At 39.6% G+C, this 17,901-nt stretch overlaps 1 protein-coding gene across 2 annotated transcripts in view; it reads left to right on the forward strand.

Annotated features, from left to right (window-relative positions):
• The window catches only part of EFCAB7 (EF-hand calcium binding domain 7), a 40,535-nt gene extending 29,183 nt beyond the window's left edge, over positions 1 to 11,352 (forward strand). For both annotated transcript variants that reach the window (XM_067535542.1, XM_067535543.1), the window contains 4 exons: positions 599 to 747; positions 3,094 to 3,303; positions 7,117 to 7,224; positions 8,988 to 11,352. In XM_067535542.1, coding sequence (XP_067391643.1) covers positions 599 to 747; positions 3,094 to 3,303; positions 7,117 to 7,224; positions 8,988 to 9,062 — 542 coding nt within the window. In that variant the 3' untranslated portion in view covers positions 9,063 to 11,352. The remainder of the gene's footprint in view (positions 1 to 598; positions 748 to 3,093; positions 3,304 to 7,116; positions 7,225 to 8,987) is intronic.
• The last annotated feature ends 6,549 nt before the right edge of the window (positions 11,353 to 17,901 follow it).

Consider the following 17,901-nt stretch of genomic DNA (forward strand, 5'->3'; position numbering starts at 1 on the left):
TTTGTAATAGCATCTCAACCCTTAGATAGATTTATTAAATTGGTAATTCCTTTTTAATAATATACAGACAAGATTTAGCATTGTTATGATGAGAAAACCATATTTAAAATTCTGTGACATAGGAACATTTCAATTATGTGTTTGCTAAAACTAGAGAAGTTGATCTGCCATGTTCTATCTTAAGTGCGCTGAGAGCACTAAAGCCCCACTGAACTTTTTTCCTGTTCCTTTATTCTCTTTTCCTTAAATCTTACTTCACTGCAGATATTGCAGGAGGGGAAAAAAATCATACAAGCCACAGTCTACATTTTGAGACCTCAGCCTTTCTTGGACCAATGAGCCTGTGGTCCCTGTCATTACCTAAAATCCTGGAGGAGGCCCTGTAAACAACACACATTTCAGTCAAGGGAATCTCTTACCATTTCAACATTTTATTATTAAAATTGGAGAACAAGAGGCTGCAAGACTAATGGCCAAATCTTGCAGCCCTCACCAAAGCCAATGGGAGCTTTGCCTAAGGAAGGCCAGCATGAAGATTGCAGGTTTATATCCTCTAGGAAGCAGTAATTTAAGCACTACCTTGTCTCCTTTTATACAGAGAATTTTGACACAAAGAAGAATGAGCTAACAAGACAGGGATTTATGGATCTGAATCTCATGGAGGCCAATGATCGTGAAGGGGATCCTAGTGACCTCTGGGTCACTTTACTGTCACTGGGCTACAATAAAGCACTGGAAATGACAGAGGTATAATAGTTGTGTATCAAAAACAACTGCTTCCCATGTAACTTGCTGCATGTTTAACTATAGAACTGCTTCTGTCCTTCATAAATTGATTTCAGTGGGCCAGCAACCCAGCTCAAAAAGTTGCCAATACTGGTTTCCAGTATGCATTTCAGGTTTGACATTTTATTCCCTGGGCTAGCACTGTTGAGGAGGACTTCAGAGGAGATAGAGATTGGAGCTGCTTCAGTGACAACCCTCGGTGTTCAAAGAGAGAACTTGGCTATCTTCCAGAGGGAGGATACCAGTATTTTACAGGGCCTATTAGAGAAAGGGACTAGGTCACACCTGCTGGAGGGCTTGGTGAGACTGCTGGGGAGAAGCAGTTCTCATTGAGTTGGTGAGTGAGAAGATAGAGGTAGAAAATGGTGGTCTCTCAATGCATCCAAAGGGCTCTTGCTGTCCAAGTTCTGGATCTGTCTTCCAACATGGCCTCACTAACTGAGGAAAAATCCCTTGCCTAGCCCAAACCACAAGGGAAGCGAAAAAGCAGCTGTGTGGTGCTGTGGAGAGCCTCCCTTAAAAACAAATAAATGGCTGCCCTTGTATTCATTTCAAAATTAGCTTTGAAGACGTCATGTGCAGAATGGGGTACTAAGGATGGAAACAGAGGATGAGGGAGGGTGTTTGCACTGAGAAGGACAAGGAGAACCTACCCACCAGTGGAAAAAATAATAAACACACCTTCTAAGTATTGTGTTTTTACATGGACTCAAAGGTCAAAATCTCCAGACAGGATTATCTAGCTATTTTAGGGGTTTTATTACAGCCTCTCACCACAGTGTCATCACAATGCCCAGGAGGCAATCTGTGTCACTTGTAGGATCAGGCATTCTTTTCCCCATGTGCCCAAGTGGCATTGATGTTGGTTTTAAAGGCCCACGCTTGCTTGCTACACTGTCAACAGAAGGAGAGGTTTTCAGAGGGTAACTCTAGCAAAGGATTGGGGAGGAAAAGCAAAGCTATGAAGAAACAAACAAAAAAAATAATCTCCATTAAATATGCAGGAAATTCCAGCATCTATATCTTGTTCCCAAAGAAAGCTGTATTTTTACTACCCCTGTAATCATATTCTTTTCTTCGTTTACTTTCTGTCAAACCAAAGAAACTCAGAGCCATAAGACTATGTAATTGCCATATAAAACCATTCTGTGCACACAAAACAAAAATACCACAGTGGTAGTATTTGGGGAGGATAGAATTATCCATTCTCATATTGATGAGAAGATTAAAAAAATTAGCAAATGGTTGTGAACAGTTTCTCACTGAGTTACACACTTCACCACTTGTCTTATATGTATGCCTAACAAAACTGGAAAGCCGTGATGCTCTGTCTTTCTGCAGTTTGGACACTAGAGGGAGCTGTTCTCTAACAAAGAAGGTTTCCTTGTTTCAAAATCTTTGGCGTCCTTTATGGAGATTCTCTGCCTTGCACAAACTGGCCTGTGGCTAGAAGCTTTGTTTCCCAAAGGATAAGTACAATTAGGGTGACCAGATGTCCCGATTTTATAGGGACAGTCCCAATATTCAGGGCTTTTTCTTATATAGACACCTATTACCTCCCACCCCTGTATGGATTTTTCACACTTGCTGTCTGGTCACCCTAAGTACAAACTATATATTGTGTCCTTCAGCCATTTACTTCAGTAGCCCCTCAGTTCCTGGATTACCCTTTCAGCAGCATTTTCAACAGCGACTATAAACTAAAAATGGAAGTGAAAATGTGTTGGTGCAACAGACAGCAGATTCCGATGGTCATTTGAAAAAGCAGATGTGTTCTTACTGAACCTAATAAAGTAATGCAAAATCTCATCTCCTTACTAATCCTCACCAACAAAATGTATGAGCAGAGAGTACTTCCTATCACAAAATTTCAAATATTTTAAATCTGCATGCAAAAAACACTCACATGAATAGCAAGAGTTTGCCAAAATACTGAGGGGGAAAGGGTTCTTTCTGGTGCTCCAATACCCTATTATTTTGTCTTCAGTGCCTGATACATTTACCTGAGAAGATGAATGGCACAGTACATTAGGCTGCATCAAGGCTTGTACTATCACTGATGACTCTGTTCTGTGTTGATTTGTCCTAATCTCTGAATTACCAGAAAAGGTTAGAAAGAACAGGAGATCTAGAGTTTTCTAAATCTATTTTTTATACGCAATGGTGCACCTATATTTGGACAATTGTGCATCAGAGCATCTGTGAAAATATTTAGGAGCTGTGGATAAAAATCTGAGGAATAAATTAGACATAAAGTAACAATAACTAAACAATATTTGCCATTATTGTATTTTTCTTCCATAACAGGCATGCCCTTTTGTCATTGACATCTATGCAGAAAAGTGCAAACCAAGAATTAAAGCTATTTATCTGGAGGATGGCGGCACGCAACTTAACGGGGCCATTTGCAAGTCTGTTGTTAATAAAGGAGATGCCAAAGTACTGGATAGTGGTGAAACTATAATTGTCTATACCTACAAAAGTGATACACGGATCACTTCTGTTATTGAAAATAAGGTATTGTGTGATATTTCTGTTATGTACATTACACAAAAGAATTTTCATGCTAATGTACATTGTTGTTATTCCCTCCTCATTAAGCTTTCTGATATATAGTTTCTATACCTACTTAATTAAAAAGCCCCTTTTCTAAGGGACTGATCCAAAGCCCATTGAAAAGAATGGGAGTGGTCCATCTACTCCAGTGGACATTGGATCAGGCCTTGAGAAAACATTCATTTACTAAAAAGATGTAGGGCACTTACATACTATATTATCAGCTGAATTCCTATCTGTATTTGCCAAGGCATTGCAAATTTGCAGTGTAAAAGATTAGCAACATTATGTCTTCATGATTAGAACTGGTTGGGAATTTCAGTAAAGAATTATTTTCACTGGAAAATGCTGATCTGTTCAAACCAAAACTAAAACGATCGGTTTCTACAAATTTTGCATTTAGAAAAAACGTTGAAAGAGTTTCAAAATTGACATTTTGACATTTTTTTTAAATGAAAAAGCTAAATGTTTCAGATCGAAATGTCTGTTTTGAAATGTAAGTTTATTTATGGTTTTCAAAAAAAAAAATTAAAAAATCTAAAAAGTCAAAATTGAAACAAAACGTTTTGATATTATTGAAACAAAATGTTTCAGTTGATACAATCTGATATTTGGGAGGCAGTATAGGGAATGGAATCTTTGGTTTGTGAAAATTTCCAAGATTTCAATTTTTTGTCACAATTTGGGCCTAGAAAATTGTTCAATATTTTAAAAATTCTTGCAGGATGGAGAAACCATTTCCCACCCAGTTGTATTCATAATGTTAGAACATACAAATACTACTTAAACAGGAAATAAAGTCACAAAATAGTAAGATTATAATACTTTTGACTTATTTCTGTTTTTCATGTGCATAGAGTAGCAAGAGTGCACAATGATAAGCACAGATTTTGGTTTTAGGGGCTTATTTTGGCTGAAGCGTTAAACTATTAGCTTAAAGGTATCTTCTTTCTATATCCTTCCATGCCCTAAGGAGCATAGGGTGTCCACCAGTTTCCACCATTTATTTTAGTCTTGTCCTTATCTGTTCAGGCTTTTGAGTGTCATGTTGAAGGATTTGGCTTCTTTCTCTATTGTTGTGGAAAACTTATACTTAATTATTAATCCAAGCTAATACATGTAAATCCAGGCACAGGTGTTCAGTGAGATGGAAGCAGAAATTTTAAACCCTTTTTGCATAGGGCCTGATGCCCAGTCTGTTCACACTCAGTTTTACTTATGTTAGGATTTCTGAATAAGGAAATAGTGTAGTCAGATGCTAGAATAAAACTAGGGCCTTTGTGAGTAGCCTAATATTTTAGAAGGGAACACTCATTAGTAGGGAATGGCTTGATGATCTAATAGTAAGTTCATAATATCTAGACTCCCTGGAACCACAGGTTCAAATCCTGGCAGGACTCACTCAGCACTTTGTCCTCTAGAGAGGTAGATAAATTAGATACAGCTTGGGGATTTTTCAGAGATGTTCTTCAATACCATTGGCCAAATTCTTTGCTGGTCAATGGAACTCTCACTTACAGCAATGGAGATTTTGGCTCCACAAGTTTCTCTACTCTGCACTGGACCAAGTTGTTGAACTTTTATGAAAATCTTAGTAGTTTTTTTTTTTCCCATTACAAAAGACTGCAAAAGATAAATGGACAATTTTATGCACATCACTATTACCATGGTCTCCACAGAGTTTACTACCAACATTTCAAATAATAAATACAGGCATTGATTGCAAATATAATGGAAATAATGTTTTGTTATTTCTAAAGTTAATTAGAAGCAAATATGCTAGTCAATAAGGGATGGATTCTGTCTGGCCCTTCCCAATAGCTGTGGGTGGAGTAAAAGGTCTATCTCCCATCCTTCTGTGGTATGTGTAAGAGGTGGGCAGATTGCTTTCCCTGCACACAGAGTCGCAAAGGGTGTAGGGAGTAGGTGGAGCCATGACTCTTGCCTGCCCATATATGCCCTAAAAGAAACTCTGTTATCAGGTCATAGCCTATCATTTGAAATAAAAATATACTGACCATTATCTGCACCTGTTTCCACGTCCACATGTTTTTCACAGTACAGAGTACTTTCTCTACGAACCATTTTCATCTCGCTTACTATGTAGAAATGTACAAAGAAGAGATAATAATAATGAAAAGATAAACACAGAGCAGTATTTGTTTTTGCAGCCTAAGAATATTTCAAACATAATTATATTTGCATTCAAACCTACACAAACCTTTTGTACTGTGAGCACGACAGACAGCACTTATCTGTATAGAGTCATAGGTAGCTTTTCACTAGGATGAGGAGGAGGTTGCTGTCTGATATAATTGTATTCTTATTTCATTTCACAATAAGGAGCAGTGATTGTTTGATAGCATTCTTCTAAGAATCTCTAGCATTTGTCATTGCCCTTGTTAAATCCAACTTTATCTAAAAATGAGTGAATGACAATACATACTAACATGTCTTTAATCTAAGTCTTGTTTTCCAGGTTGAAATACAGTAAAACCTCAAAGTTATGAACACCTCGGGAATGGAGGTTGTTCGTAACTCTGAAATGTTCGTAACTCTGAACAAAATGTTATGGTTGTTCTTTCAAAAGTTTTATAACTGAACATTGACTTACTACAGCTTTGAAACTTTATTATGCAGAAGAAAAATGCTGCTGCTTTCCCTTTATTTTTTTCATAGTTTACAGTTAGCACAATACTATACTGTATTTGCTTTTTTTTCCCCTCTGCCGCTGCCTGATTGCGTACTTCCAGTTCCCAATGAGGGTTGTAGTTGACTGGTCAGTTTGTAACTCTGGTGTTCATAACTCTGAGGTTCTACTGTAGTTGGTTTGATTGTTTTTCTGAGAGTGTGTAACATGTTAGATCAGCTCTATGGGTCCAATCTGGGCTCATTTTGTACAGCAATAAGTAGCATGTTGAATATACCAGTTCTGCCCTGGGTGAGTTGATGGTTAAGCCCAGTCCATAGGACTTTGCAGTTGGACTGACTGTCTTCTGTTTTATATATTGGGTCGTATTTCACTCTCAGAAGTGTGTGTACAGCTTCAGTGGGTGCCATGGACACACACATCCAGTGACAGTATTTAGCTCATTATTTAAACTTTTGTAATTACATTAATTTTGTTGAATATTTAAGAATTATTTCATATGTAGGCTAGTTGTATTTTTGACGAGACTGTTTGTAACAAATCCATGATCTGCAGCTAATGAACATCATTACCACAGGTCTCTGTGTGTGTGTGTCTGTCTGTCTCTCTCTCTCTCTCTCTCTGACTTGAATCTTGTTCTTTCAGCTCCCAACCTAGGCCTCTGCTGCTTGAGCTAAAGATCTCCTGAAGTACATCTAATATCTTGGATGTGAGGCTGGCACCAGAGCATAACATCATTTACTCATGCATGCAAAACAAGTACATTGTGCACCAAATTCTCTGCTGGTATAAATTGGCAGAGCTTCAATAAAGTTAGGGGCTGTGCCAGTGCCAGAGAATCTGGCACTCTAGATAAAATTTTCAAAAGCATCTCTGTCTCTTGAAGTCTTATTGAAAGTCAATGGGACTTGAGCTCCTAAGTGACACAGGTGCTTTTGGAAATGGATTTAGATTCCCAAGTTACTTAGATGCATTTGAAAATTTTACCGTACATATTTAAAACTTTCCATCCCATTATAATAGCAATTTTCAGATGAAATAACCAGAATCTTTAAGTTGTTATATAGGAATCAGTCATTTAATCATGAAGACTAATGAGATCTCTAACATTTTTTCATTTACAGTCTGATAACAAAGTGGTTATTCATGTCAGCAATGAGCAGAGTAAGAACTGTGTTAATAATAGGGGACTCAACGTTTTTGCAGTCGAAGTGGCACCAAAATCCATGATGGTAATGTTGTTATTTCCCTAATTTAAAATCTTGGTAAAAATTTCATATGTGACATCTTTAGAATTTGTTTTTGTAAATCTTTCCGTATTAGTATTGAGTATGTGGATATGAACCAAAAGGAGAAATGTCCATCTGCATGAGAAATGTAGGTAAGATGGAGGGCCTGATTTTCAAATTCTGCACCTACCTTGCACATACAGGTGTTTCCTTATGCAGATTGCCAGATAAATGTATAACTAGCCCGCTTTGGCATGCATGTGTCTGATTCACTTGCCCTTTCCCTATAGTTGAACATACCTATTATGCATACCTTTCAGCATTCACTCGTATTTAAAAAGCAAGCCCTTACTGTCAATAGGAAGAGAGTTGTCATAGCAGATTGGTCACCTGTTAATAAATCTTGTAAGTTCTAATGCAAACCTAACACATTTATTTTCAAAGCAGGGAATGTTTTGCCTGTATGATCCTTCAATTATAATGACTATACTTCTTAAATGATTAGTGTAAATTAAATCATGTTTTATTATGTGTGTTGCAGTAGAGTGATGCATGTTCATTATACTGTTATTAAAGAGAGACAGTTAACATAACATCCATAATCTTCAAATGAATAATGTTGTTTATATTCTTAGTGACACCTTAGATTATTAAAAATGAAAAACTTAAAAATCCAATTTACCTATAACAATTTGTGTGATTTGTTTATTTAACTTGGACAATGAATACAAATGAAGGCAGTTTCACTTTTGTACAAAATCAATTTCACTTACAGATTTACTGTTGAAATGTTTGGGTTTCAAACAACTGCAGTCACATGGTTATTTATTTTCATTGTCATTATTTTTGTTATCTTAGGTTTGTTTGTTTTTTGTTTTGTTTTTTAAAAAGCAGCTCTTAGACATTTGGATTTTGGGCCAAATTTAAGTTTTCTCTTCATCCAATGCATTCCGATGAGCGTGGAGCACAGACTTAATGTGTGCTTTACCCGGTCACACACAAAAATACACGTACATCATGTACGTTAGGGACAATATGATTTCCAACAGACTGAATTTTAAAAAAACTGAATTTAAGGACAGTATTTAGTCAGTTGGCAATTTGACTGGCTGACTCCCATGCCAGAAGTTGTACTGTTTCTTTTACTAAAACTTGACATAAGGGGGTGTACAAGTTAAAAAAAAAAAATTCAATACATATTATGATACATCTTGTATTTTTTTCAAGTCATTCATTTATGAAGCAAACCTACTCTATAAAGTGCTAAAAGTACAGTATCTCTCTTTCAAATGCAAATCATTCAAATGAAATTATTCCGTATTTAATCATTATCCAACCTATGGCCCCAATCCTAGAATGTGTAGATGCACTATTGCACCTGCTTGAAGCCCCTTTTAAATTGATGCAACTCCATGTGAGTGCAGGATCGGGGCTGTTCTGACATGGCTGCTGATACCTTTAATTCACATAGAAGAGGCCCAGTGCTGCAAGGTGTTTTATTAGCCTCATTTTCCACTGGAATCAATGAGAATTGTGGGCAGAGTCCCTTACAAAATTTTATCATAATGTAGTTAAATGCAGTAATAATAGCTATCATTACACAAGTTGAATTTTGTGTCAGCTAACTTTTTTGATGTGTACTAGAAATAAAATTATTAATATAATCTAGATGGCATTTTAAGTAATAAATGTACAGTTGTGTAGGAATTAAGGAAAGAATGGTAAATAAAGATAGTTCATTATGTTTTCCCTCTTTTTACATGCAGGTTTGTCAGCATGTGATGCCTTTGAATGAGCAAGAAGAATGGATATATAATTGTGTGCATTCTCTCTTAACTTAAACACCATGTTTAGAAACCAGTCCTCTCTTGGAGCTACTAAAACAAGAACTAAATCAGGATTGTCCTGTGATTTATAGACAAATTGATTAATCTTGCCCACTTCAAAACTAAAACTGATACAGATCATTTATTTCATATCTATGCTTTGCTCCCATGGTTTCAGCTATTCAAGCCGATGAATCACAAAGCCTGACTTCATCCTGTCCAGTCCCTCATATTTGACTGCCAGATATGGCTTTTGGGGACTGTAAAGCCTGCAGCCACAAGTCCCCAATCCCACACCCCATCCAATGATTTGAGAGAATTAGAAATATAAATGCTTTCCTTTGTTGGGTGGAGGCGGGGGGGGGGTATCTAGCACTATTTCTTGTGAAGCAGAAATCAACTGGTAGGGTTGAAAGGATAATCACCAGGACCAACCTTCTGCAGCAGGAGCACACACACACACACGCTTTTTACATAGAATGAATCACTTATGTTTTGAGTGTATCCCAAAGATCCAGCTCGCTACACCCTCTCTCAAAGCCTTAGCTGCTCTTGTACATAATGGCAGACAGGAGTCATTTATGTGGAGTGGAACTTCAAGTTATTGTTTCTCAGCTGGGCCTCAGAAAGGCCCCAGCCAGCTCTGCAAACAGTCTTTCCTGTAGCCTGCCATGCAGTCCTACATGTGCGACTGCTTCTCATCCAACTGCTCTCTCCTTTTGGATATATCACCATTGTCTCAAACTTCTCATGTCAAAAACTGAGCTTCTCTCTCTCCTCTTTACCTTATTGTTACCACTGACAATTGCACTCCATCCATCTCACACCACCTCTAATTTTGATGTCAGTGTTGACTCCTCTCCTCCTTTCTATCCAGTTTTTTGGCAAATCCAATTTCTTCTTCCTCCACATCTCTATAATCTGTCCCTTCCTCTCTGTCCTTGTCACTGTGTTCAAAATCTGACCTGCTGTTAACTTTTACTTTGATTAACGTAACTTCCACCTCCATGCTTCTCTTCTCTCCAGTCTATCCAAAATACTGCAACTAAAATCTTCCTCTCCCTTGAGATAACACTTCCTTGAATCTCTTCACTGGCTTCCACACTTTATCCAGTTCAGACTCCTTGTACTCCCCTTATCGTGCTGTGCCTCTCCACTTCTGTCTTTAAGGCTAGGTCTACACTACCACTTTGATCAGTATAACTTAAGTTGCTCAGGGGTGTGAAAAAACACATCCAAGCAACATAAATTACACAGACAGAGCTCTGGTGTGGACAGCACTATGTCAGCGAGAGAGCCTTTCCCACCGATAAAGCTACCACCACTCATTGGGGGTGGTTTAATCATGTCGACAGGATAGCTCTCTCCCATCAGCATAGAGTGGTTACATGAGAGATCTTACAGTGGTACAACTGCATTGGCACCGTAGTGCCTCTGTAAGCTTGCTAGTGTAGGTGTGGCCTTAGTCTCTGCTCTGATGCCCTCCTGCATCCCTTTCACACACTCTGCTCAGTCATTTCTTCTTAGTGCTTCCTTTGTCTCTTTCAGTATTGACTTCATGCCTTTTTTCATGCTTCAGTCTGTATGACCACACTACAAAGACTATACCAACATAGCTGTGTCACCATAGCTATGCCAGTATAACCCTGTAGTCTAGATGCAGCTTACACTAACAGAAGGGCTTTTTCCATCCAAACTCCACCTCTCCAATTGATGGTAGCTACATAGTGGAAGCATTCTGTCAATATAGCTGCATCTACAACAGGGGGTTAGACCCTTCTTCCTCCAGGGCTTCCAGACAGACTGTCTTTATTATGAAGAACGTTTGCTTCCTAACAGAGTAAGTGCTTACTTATTGTTATGCAATCTCTATGAAAAATGAGTAATGTGCTGAGTGAGCCATACTGGAGAAATGTTGAAAGTTTTATGGTATTATGCAATCGTGTTTTTCTTTCTCACTTTCACCACTGCAACCTTCTTGACTTTATTATGCAGCTGGTCAACATAGTCGAGCTACCTTTTAAGTGTAGACCACGTCTGTGTTTAAAATAGCTTCCTCTTTCCTGTGTACTAAGTGCTCTCCCTTTGCTCCTCCTTAAAGCTCGCTGTTATGCTGACTTCTTCCCACTCATATCTGATCCTTAACTGCTTCTGTTGTGTTTAATTGACATGATCAGAAACTTCTTGAGGCAGGTCCTTATTTTCCTACATGTTTGTAAAACATCACTGGCACCACAAAAATTATAATGCTTATTTCTGGTTTTTGGTGCTGTACACTTTACAATTAAAATATTAAGCCTTTTTACACTTGTGACGTTGTTTCTCTACATTTGCTGTATGTCCATAAAGCAGATTCCATGCTACAAATATTGCTTTATCCGGTAATAAGAATAGAAGATTGCAATACATCTTTTGTAAAATATTTTTGCCAAGGCACTGCATTCAGTTGGTTTCATCTGCCTTAATAGTTAGGCTTGGAAATATTGAAAAGGAGCCATCCCTTAAAATTACAGCATACTGGATATGAAAATGAGGGAGGACAATAATGGGAAATGGATAAGAAGTGTAACTGACAAGTTGATAAGGTCCCCCAGATTGTCACATAGGGTCATAATGAAATAAGCCCTGTGAGAAAGATGAAAGCTTTGCTTTGGGTTCTTAGCTGCTGACTTTAACTAACTATCTTCAGGGTGGGCTGGAATAAAGAAGCTGGATGTGACACCCGGAACAAGCTAAAACAGAAATTACACAAAAAATACTGAGGCTGTCAGACACTTTGTCTATTGCAGTTTTTATAGTTATTCTAAGTGTCAACATAAAGAACTGTGACACCAGTGACTGGCTTCTTAAAAGGGGTCTGTTTAAAATAGGTATTAAATTTATGTGACCTTGTCTGACTGATAACAAGTAGTCTTAAAGCTATATTTATCCACTAGCAGCAGCTCTTGTACTCTGACTTATTCTGCTGTAACAGTATATTAGGCAAGTAAATGTCAGTTATGGAATGAGAGCGCTGTTACAGGACTGCTACACTTACTGTAGGTACCAGTGCTTAGACAGTTCTTACTTGGGATCTGGTTTTTTTTTAACTTGTAGAATGGGCAATACAGGTCCATTTTCAACATCATTTGGGGAAAATATAGGTTATAACAACATGCTTTGTAAATATTTAACATCTTGGGCCTGAAAAGCTAAACCAATCAACATTTAGAACCCTTGTCTAAGAGCACTGTGAAAGGATGGCAACAGAATACATCTTTGAAAAGCTGCCCCAGCGGCGTGATAGTACATAAGCAGTTGGAAGCTTCATTATCATATCACTAAGCAAAGGCTGGCACATTGACTAGCAAACAATTGACTGGGAAATAATAACGACAATAAATGCTGGAGCACATGACTTACGGGGAGAGGCTGAGGGAACTAGGCTTGTTTAATCTGCAAAAGAGAAGAACGAGGGTGGATTTGATAGCAGCCTTCAACTACCTGAAGTGGGGTTCCAGGGAGGATGGAGCTAGGCTGTTCTCAGTGGTGGCAGATGACAGAACAAGGAGCAATGGTCTCAAGTTGCAGTGGGGGAGGTCTAGGTTGGATATTCGGAAAAACTTTTTCACTAGGAGATGGTGAAGCATAGGAATGAGTTACCTAGGGAGGAGGTGGAATCTCCATCCTTAGAGGTTTTTAAGGCCCGGCTTGATAAAGCCCTGGCTAGGATGATTTAGTTGGAGTTGGCCCTGCTTTGAGCGGGGGTTAGGACTAGATTACCTCTCGAGGTCCCTTCCAATACTCATCTTCTATGATTCTAACAAGACTTTGCTAGATACAATGGTATAAAATACATTATTCCTTTCATTACATTGCATGTTTGCAAAATCATAGTCCAGCTGGCTGGAACAGGAATCTGTCTAATACTCCTTCTATGCTCATTTCAAGACTGGTGTTAAAAAACGCTTACACAAATTTTCTCCCAATTTTGCAGAAACCAACTTTTTTGTCTTTGGAGTAAATTTTCTGGCCACACCAATTTTCCAAGCCAAAGTCACAAAGAAGCTGCAACAGGCTTGGATAATGGTAGTAGACTGCCACCTTAGCTATAGCCATATACAATCTCCATAATAAATGGAGGCACCGGCTGTAGCTCATGCCTATCCAGTCCCTGACATCTTCCAAGACGATTGACTGATCTAGACACCTGCCCAGTCGGAACTGGACTGAGACCAAAACAACTCCTTTCATATGGGTAAAAAATTTCAAACCTGGGTGCCTAAAGTTAGGATCGTAAATCCATATTTAGATACCTAATAAAAGATTTTTGAGAGGTAATGAGCACTCTCCCTTTCCAGTAACTTAAAAGGTTTCATTGTAATTCTATTTAATTTTTTCATTAAAGTCTTTGCTCTGTTCGTTCTAGACACCAGAAGAATGAAGCTGGAGCATTATAGCTATTTGCATTGTATCTTAAATGTAAAGCAAATGATATATCTGCTAGGCTAACTGGACATTAGAGAACGTCCATGAGCATTTCAAGACAGTGAGACTGTTTCTGCCCCTAACTCTGGCCCCTGTGCACTGTGCTGGCAGTATATTGAGGCTGCACAAGAGCTGCAATGGGCCAGGGGAGAATTCCTCCAGCTCAAGCCCAGCACAGGGTTGACATAAATGACCCTCTGTTGTCCCCCACCCACTCACAAGCCCCAGCATAGGCTGTGTGCAGGGGCTGGACTGGGAGAAGAGGGGATGGGGCTGATAGCACTATCTAACTTAGAGGCTTTCAGGTCCCCCATTTCCGCAGTAGTTAAGGGCCTCGCAACCTTGAATGTATTTCTCATCACAACACCCTTGTGAGGTAAGGAGGTGCTATTATTCCCATTTTACAGATGGGGAATGGAGGCATAGAGAGACTGTGACTCCAGGCAACACGGGAAAACTACGGAGGAGCAGGGGACTGAACCTGAATCCCAGACCAGTGCCCTAAATATTAGGCCAGTTTTCCTTGCTGAAGGGGGGACGCTGAGTTGAATTGCATTGCACAGGCAGCCTGGGACAGGCTGTCATAAATTAGAGCATGGGGGCCATTTCAGCCCCTGTAGCTGCCCAGGATCCAGAAGGCGCAAAGGTAGCAGGTTTTGACCATTGTTCCAGGAAGGCATTAAAGTCTGACAATTTCAAAGAAGAATACAATACAGGGCTCTACAAGTGCCTTCCCTAGCTCATGTACCAGGATGAACATGCGTGCAAAGTGCCAGGAAAAGAACATCAGACTTAATTTACTTCTGCTTCTCCAATTGAATTGAATTCTGCTTCTTGAAAAGAAAAATAAAAGTATGTCAGACTAAGACTGTTCCTATACTGAGCTAGAGATTTCTCATTCAATAAGGAAAATGTACTTCACAACAGTATTGTGTGATGAGGTGAGTTTGTGTATACAACAAGAATAAAGCTTCAGTGCTTGGCACTGACAGGGTGCTACTTCAGGCTTGGGCTGGTAGAGATGATAATGGTTGTGTGTGCTATTATTCTAAGTGTCGAATCACTGTTCCCATATACTTACACAACAGAGCAAGCACAAAGAGTAGAGGGCTGGCAACTAGGTATGTTCATGCCCATGGACCAAACAAAACTAGTGGGTCTGAGTTTATCAACCTTCAGAATACCATCTCAATTGCAGTACATCGCAAAAAAAATACAAAGAGGAGGTAATGAGGTGAGAAATCTTTCTATGTGCAACTTATGAATTCCAGTCTGAGAGATGGTCTATACTAAAAACTTACCCGTATTTCCCCATGTATAAGACGCTCCCATGTATAAGACGCACCTTAATTTTGGGGCCCGAAATTTGAAAAAAAATGTATTACGGTAAAAAAATCTAAAACCACTGTATAAGACACACCCAGTTTTTAGACCCCAAATTTTTCGAAAAAAGGTGCATCTTATACATGGGGAAATACGGTACATCAGCATAACTACATCTCTCAGAGGTGTGAAAAGACCATACCACTGAGAGACGCAGCTATGCTGACCTAACCCTCAGTGTAGACAGAGCTAAGTCAATGGAAGAATTCTTCCATCAACCAAACTACCATCTCTTGGAGAGGTAGATTAACTACATTCAGCAATGGGAGAACCCTTCCTGTCACAGTAATGAGTGTCTACACTGAAGTGCTACAGCAGTGTAGCTAGCAGCGCTGCCGATCTGCCACTGTAGCATTTTAAGTGTAGACATAGCCTGAGAACCCCATTTCAGCTGAAGAACTTCCTTGCAGTTTTGACTCTCCATTAGTATAGCATCGGCTGGATTTGCTGGTTGGCCAGTACTATCTTGTTTTATGTCCAGCAGATTGCCATTCTCCAAAGTTGATGAGTGTATTTGCAAATCTGCAACAGACACAGCTTATCTCTGCATTATTTCTGTAAAGGAAAGCATTTTTGCATGGACAGGTTGTTAGACTGACTCAGAACCCCCTACAGGGAGGACCAGTGGGACTGACTTGAGTCTGACTTCTTCCTTGCAACCCATCTGGCTTGTGTGCCCCTACCACGAGTGATACTCCAGTCAGCATAGCTCTCAGGGTCATTACAGCATGCAAGCCTTCCCACTACATCAAGTGCCTTGGAAAGGCACTGGAGTAACAAGAGGTCTCTGACTTAGGCCCAACGAACACTCCAGAGTAGCAAGGAAACTGAAGCAGGGAAGGGCAGGTAGGTGTTGTATTGTTCTGTAAAAAGCTGTAAATCTCCAGGGCCGTTTCAAGACCTTCATAGGCCCCAGGCACACTTGCCTTCGTAGGCCCCCCGACCAAAATAACTAATTTGATTTTAAGCTATTAATAAATAGTTTTTTAAATAAAAATAAAAAATTATATATAAAATTTTTTTTCATAGGCCCTGAAAGTTTCATAGGCCCTAGGCACTGTGCCTATTGTACTGCCCACAGTGAAGAGTAACTATTGTAGAAACACTTTTGCCAAGATTATGTATCATGGATTTCAGCATTTATGTGTCCCTGGAGAGGTAAACCACAAACCAGTGCCCGCAAGGTTGGAACTCCAGGAAAAGACATGCTAAAGTAACTGGAGTTTAGGGGTGCTGGGTGGTCAGCACGTGTCAGGCAGCCTACGGCAGCTGGACAGCAAGGGCCCGCTTCAGTGAAGGGGTGAATGAGAGTCTGTGCTCAGGAAGTGGGCCAGAGAAAGGGACAGTGCAGCGGCCTACCCAGACCAAGAGAAGCTTTAAAGGGTCCAGTGTGTGGGATGCAAACACAGCAGCCTGGTAAATGTCTAGTCAGGGAAGCTTACCCGAGGCTGTGACAGGCTGAAATCCTGTTTCCATTGAGGCCAATGGTAAAACTCCCACTGACTTCAACAGTCAGGACTTCACTGAGGACTATAATCTCAAAACACTTATAGGAAACAAATAGCAATACTGTATCTTCCTTAGCTTTTCTTGTTGCTTCATTGTCTCTACTCTCACCCTTTTTCTCCCCAGCCCCCAATCTTTCTCTCTAGGGGACTGGTTCCTTTGCCAAATCCTGATATTAAACCACTGAGGCTCAAATCCTGCAAAGATTTGCATATGTGCTTACCTCTGCAGCCACCTGTGGTGGGACTGGACAAATTGAATTAATTCCTTGATTTTGGATGAAAATAGTACCTTCCTGCTCATTACACAGAAGCATGTTCTAAATGCTGCTTCACCATTCAGCAGGTTAAGGAGTAGTGCTATAAACATCCATTATGTTCACTTTCCCTTGGGAGCTATACTAGTAAAACATGGCACATCTATAGTGCCTTGCATCTGAGGATTTCAAAATACTTTGCAAACAATTGATTATTCTCCTCGGGTAGGTATCATTTTAGCCGTTTTACCTGGAGAACCAAGGAACAGAGATGTTAAGTCACTCCCCCAAGATCACAAAGTCAGTAGGAGAATCAGGAACTGAATTGGGAGTCCTGGCTCCTAGTACTCCTGCTCTGGTCTCTGGACATATTGGGTGAAATCTTGGGCCTTTGGAAAACAATGGCAAAACTCCCCTTGACTTCAAAAAGGTCAGGGTTTCACCCACTGCCTACATACACCAAAGATAATTGCAAGCTTATAGAGTATTTGCAGAAAATAGTTACTCAAATCATATTGTGCAAAAACCTCTGTAATACAATGACTATAGTGTGCATATCTAAGCTCAAAAGGAAAGTGTATGTTTGTTGGTATCCATTTAAAAGAAAGAAAAGCAATCAGACACCCTGCTTAGGTTAACAATGGCCATTGGCTTTGGCAACAGGCTATAAGAACAGGAAGAAATTAATCAGAGCAGTTAAAATAATGACTTTACTTTTTAATGTTAGCTCTGTTAGTGCTCCCTTTTCCCATTTCCTACAATTACAAAAAACCACCTTCAACTTTAATTTGCACATCTGAGGTGCTGTAGTGCTTAAACACTAGCATCTGTAAAAAGCATTGATAAAAGGGTAACGTACTATTGTAACATACACCTTGCCATTTAGGAGCTTCATGATTGCCATTATTATGGGTTGGACTAAACCTCACTGAAACAGCGGGGAGGGAGTTGTAACCACCAGCCATCATTTAAAATAGTTATAAGAAGCCAGTAAACTCCTTTATGGAACCAGGTGGCTTAAACAATAGGGGCCTCAAACCAAAACACAGGCACATGTTACCAGCCAAAACAAAGGCACGGGTGCTAGGCCATCCAGGAATTTGAAGGATGTGGGCAGAGAGCTCTATTGTTTTGAGGGGAGGGATGTGAGTGAGAAAGAGACTGAAGCAGGAAAAGACCACAGAGAGAAGAAGCAGAAAGCCAGGCACCAACCCGGACCAGAAAAGCTTAAAGAGAGCAAGC

Source organism: Emydura macquarii, unplaced genomic scaffold (genome assembly GCF_026122565.2).
Source record: "Emydura macquarii macquarii isolate MOO-44397 ecotype Brisbane River unplaced genomic scaffold, CSIRO-AGI_Emac_v2 contig_3506, whole genome shotgun sequence".
Taxonomy (NCBI): domain Eukaryota; kingdom Metazoa; phylum Chordata; order Testudines; family Chelidae; genus Emydura; species Emydura macquarii.